Source organism: Mus pahari, chromosome 6 (genome assembly GCF_900095145.1).
Source record: "Mus pahari chromosome 6, PAHARI_EIJ_v1.1, whole genome shotgun sequence".
Lineage (NCBI taxonomy): Eukaryota > Metazoa > Chordata > Mammalia > Rodentia > Muridae > Mus > Mus pahari.
The window spans coordinates 12,931,269-12,936,086 of record NC_034595.1 but is presented as its reverse complement, the minus strand read 5'-3'; the positions used below and the strand labels follow the sequence as shown (position 1 = coordinate 12,936,086).

The following is a 4,818-nucleotide window of genomic DNA, read 5'->3' as shown; positions in this document are numbered from 1 at the left end:
GGAGAATTCATTACACACCAATGAAGAAAGGACTAATAGCAGACTGTAAGGAAGGCATTTATATGAATAAAACCCACAGGGTAATTTTGAAGACTTCAATTACACGAATTGATGAAAAATGGGCAGCAATGAGCAGCTACTCTGACAGCCCCACCCCTCCTCCCCACACTAACAGGGCTGAAGGGCCTCAAGTCTTCTTGGGTGTCTCTAATATGAAGAGATTTCCTTTTGGTGGAAGAGTGCAGTGAAGTACAGTGATTACTGCAAGCAATGGCCTTTCCTTCATCCCAGGAATTTGAAGCACAGTGAACAGAGGGAAGGGGGAAACCCACCATTTTTCTGTAAGAGTCCACTTTGATTCATGCAATGACTGTGCCCAAGCTCCCACATAAGCAGCCTTCAGTGGACAATTCTAGAAATAGAATACAGAAATTAAAAAAAGACAGACAGCAGGGCGGTGGTGGCGCACGCCTTTAATCCCAGCACTTGGGAGGCAGAGGCAGGCGGATTTCTGAGTTCGAAGTCAGCCAGCCTGGTCTACAGAGTGAGTTCCAGGACAGCCAGGGCTACACAGAGAAACCCTGTCTCAAAACAAAACAAAAACAAAAACAAAATACAGACAAGAGAATACCCAAAGATAGACAGAGTCTTCACTGGCTGATTCTCTCTTCTCCTTATGAAGAGGTGTGTTAGTCAGTCTTTACTGTCAACCTGATTGATGACTTCGACTTAACTGTGAACAGAACATCACTGAGGTTGGCCTGTGGGTATGTCTGGGGGATCACCTTGATAATTGATGTAGGAAGCCCTAGCCAGCAGCCCCATTCCCTAGCAAGGAACGCTGAACAACATGAGAGGCAAAGATACGTGCACTCTTTCCTTACTCTTGTGGGTATGCTGGTACGAGGTGTTTGAGCTTTAGCCTTCCACCAGAATGACGGACTGTAACTTGCAACTGTAAGCCACAGAAGTCCTTTCCTCGCTCTACTGCTTCCTGCCATTTTGTTTGTCAGAGTACCAGAAAAATACAGGTAATCAAAGATGTTTGGAAAATGGTGAAATACACTAGTACCGGTATTTCTTTCTGTTCCTTATGGCATAAATTTGTTCTTAGATAATAATGAGCGACAAGTGCTAACACTGATTCTCCACAACCCTAAAGAATAACAAGCACACAAACATTTCCAACTACAGTTTACAGAACTCTAAAAATTATAGCATTTCAGAAGCGCAGAGCTACAAAGAGTCCTACTGACAGCCTGGTCAAATTCTATTCTTGTAATTATCCACTGAAATTATTCAACCTCATTAGAATAACTGACCTTAAGTCTTTTTGCTAATTGGCAAGGGTAGACTCATGCATGTAATCTGGACTGAGCTTTGTGTGTATGTGTGTGTGCGTGTGTGTGTGTGTGTGTGTGTGTGTGTGTATGGGCATATACACAAGTGTGTGGGTGTATGTGGGGACCAGAAGACAGGATTGGTTGTCATTTTCAGGTGCTCTCCACCTTGTTTTCTGAGACAGGTTCAGTATGAGCAGGCCACCATTGCCTGGCATATTTTACATGAAATGGTATGTGTGTGGGGAGGGGTACAAAGTCAGTCCCCACTGTCTGCAAGGAAGCAATTTATCAACCAAGCTACCCAGTTTCTGGGCTGAGCTTTCAAAAGGATCAATGTACTTCACCTAGAAATAAATCCTTCATACCTACTATGCTACACTAATATTTTAAAAGTATATGCTACCAAAGCAATATGTTAATTGTTACATAGAACACCAGGCAGCATGATGCACCCCATTTTATTAAAATGAAGCCGTAGGGTAGATCTTCAACGGAGCTCTGTATTTGAGTGTATACGGTATTTTGGTAGAGTACCAGGTTTGACTCAGCCATTCTGCCATTTACATTCACTTCCGTAAGTATAAAGACACACTTATCCCCTAGAGGGTGACGGCAGCATAGCACTGCCTGACTTCCTTCTAGCTCAAATGCACATAAGGCCCTCATGTGCATTACAGTTTAAGCACACAAGTGCTCGGAGGGAGCGATGGAGGGAAGAAGGGAGGGAGGGAGAGAAGCAGCAAGTGGTGTTATAAAAGACCTTTCCACGAGGTCCCCTCTGCAGAAATGTCTGAGAGACCAGTTAGTCCTATAATGAGACCGTAATTGGAAACATCCCACAAGGACATGATGTAACCCACTCTCCTGGAGAGTTTCTGATCTTATCAAGAGTAGAATCACAGGGCAGGAAGTGCAGAGGTTCTAGAATGCTCTCCTAGAGAATACATTGACTAGGCTCAAACCTGTAAGGACTACAGTAAGGACAGTATGCTACTGAATGGTTCTCCTGGAGAAACTGTGTCCAGAAAGACACAATAATCTGATCAAGTGCTGTTGTCATTATTCTGCTGTTGTTTTGTAAAACTAGAGACCAGGAAAGGAGGAAAATCTAGCACTATGAGAACATAAGCAACACTCTTGAAGAAGAAACACTTCACACAGAAGTTTTAAATGGTATCTAATAAATTTCATGTCAAATTTAACTAAACATATAAAAATTTTAAATGGCAACTAATAAGTCCCCATGTCAAATCTTTTTAAACAAAATCCACAAATAGATTATAAAAATTGAACCATCATAAATGTCTTCTGTATAAAGTTTTAAGGGAAAGTAGAAATTTCTACATTATTCTGTTTAATCATATGTTGTGAACGTTAGCTACTGCTGAGAGCAGCAGGCGTGTTTCCCAAACAACTGCTCTGCAAGTGATGTCACAATTAGAGTGTGGCACAGCAGCACCTCAGCGTCTTCAGTCGTCCACAAAGGTCAGCCGTCCAGGCCCTTCATTCTTCATCCACCTGCGGTAGCGCTTCCACCGAGGGTCATTTGCCAATTTTTTCTTTAATTCTTCCTCTTGTTCCTGCTTGTAGACCTGTGAGCACACACAACACGAAATGACTATGATACAGAGAGAGACCTGGAGGAGAGCGTGTTGATCTGCTTCCTGGAGACGGAAGCAAACACTAAAGCAAGAACTTGAATATCCAGAGTGAGGAAAACAAGAGCTACCACTTCTCGGTTTTGTTTCTGTGATGGGGTCTTGCAATATAGCCCAGGCTGGCCTGGACCTTGCTGAGTAATTCAGACTAGCGATGAATTCATAATCCTCTGTCTCAGGCCTTCTAATGTCTAGGTTTATACACAGGCAAATACCATCCTTGTACCTGGCCTGAATTAACATTTTTTTCCCTAACCAAGGAACAAATTGGTCTTATATATACATTTGCCTCCAAACTGAGTTTAAATCTACTTTTCAAAGATAATTATTAGGTTTTTTTTTTCTCTAAAGTTATCAAAAAGAGGTTGTATAAATCACATAGGTTAAGAATCAATTACTTCGGGGCTGGTGAGATGGCTCAGTGGGTAAGAGCACCCGACTGCTCTTCCCAAGGTCCGGAGTTCAAATCCCAGCAACCACATGGTGGCTCACAACCATCCATAACAAGATCTGACACCCTCTTCTGGAGTGTCTGAAGACAGCTACAGTGTACTTACATATAATAAATAAATAAATCTTTAAAAAAAAAAATCAATTACTTCTTAAAGTTTTAGTCAACTGAAAAACTTCTTACAACCAGTTTTATAGCCACATTTTTAAATTATTGCTTTCAAATATTGTAAGCAATGACCAATAAAACTTCAAAATATAATAATTCAGCCAAATACAATGATCTGAAAAGTCAGGGTTTATAGCAAAAATCTTTCAAAGTGCTGTGGCTATGTGTGCATGTGTGGATGGTGGTGATCATGTGTGTGCTTATAAACACGTGGAGCAAGCAGAGGTGAAGTGATTTTTCTCCATCACTCCTTCAGCCATCATCAGCCTTTAATACAGGCTCTCTCACTGAACCCAGAGCTCATGGATTTGGCTGGCTGGCTGGCCAATGAGTACCTAGGATCTACTTGTCTTCACCAAATTCATGTGGTTTCTGAGAGCCCAAGCTGAAGCTGTCATGTCTGGGAGGCAGGGACCTGACCAAGAGCTACCCATCCCTTCAAATACTTTTAAGAGCTAAATTATTGTATATTACCTCCCATTTTTCGGTAATTTATATACAGGAATATATTTACTTGCTAAACATCTGACAACTTCTACTAATTTTGTTCTCAATAAAAATATATCTTGAGCATTACATACAAAATGAAGTTGACTACAAAAGAATGCAACATCTAATGTTTCTTAAATTGCTGAAGAATCTTTTGTGTGCTCAATGCTTATATTCTTACATTAGCCAATCACTGGCTCCATAATGCAGGGCACTGCAATTGCTGGAGCCTTCAGCTCTGTGGCTAGATAGCTGAGCTCCTCTTAGTAACTTCTGTAGCTGATAATAATGAAAAATAATACTTAATGATAAAATGGCCCAGGTTTAAAGGCATTACAATAACTTGGTTTGAACTGAAAGAAACATTCCAAAATGTGACAGTACTATTCAGAAGATTCTATTTCAACAAAATTTCTTTTTTTTTTTCCTTCTTTTTCTGTTTTGCTTTTTAGAAAGGAAAATTTTAATTAGTGCAAAGAACAGAAATCACTAAAACCACCCGTGCACATGCCACTGCACTGCAATCTGACAGCTGTGCACAGGCCACAGCACTGCAATCTGACAGCTGTGCACAGGCCACTGCACTGCAATCTGACAGCTGTGCACAGGCCACAGCACTGCAATCTGACAGCTGTGCACAGGCCACTGCACTGCAATCTGACAGATCCCGTGCACATGCCACTGCACTGCAATCTGACAGCTGTGCACA

General features: G+C 41.4%; 1 protein-coding gene across 2 annotated transcripts in view; it reads right to left on the bottom strand.

Moving 5' to 3' along the window:
• Nucleotides 1-558: 558 nt before the first annotated feature.
• LOC110323052 (dnaJ homolog subfamily C member 25) overlaps nucleotides 559-4,818 on the bottom strand; it is a 22,218-nt gene continuing 17,958 nt past the window's right edge. The window contains exon 3 of one of the 2 annotated variants that reach the window (XM_029540121.1): nucleotides 559-2,935. In XM_029540121.1, coding sequence (XP_029395981.1) covers nucleotides 2,813-2,935 — 123 coding nt within the window. In that variant the 3' untranslated portion in view covers nucleotides 559-2,812. The remainder of the gene's footprint in view (nucleotides 2,936-4,818) is intronic. The other variant, XM_021200095.1, reaches the window with a different exon arrangement.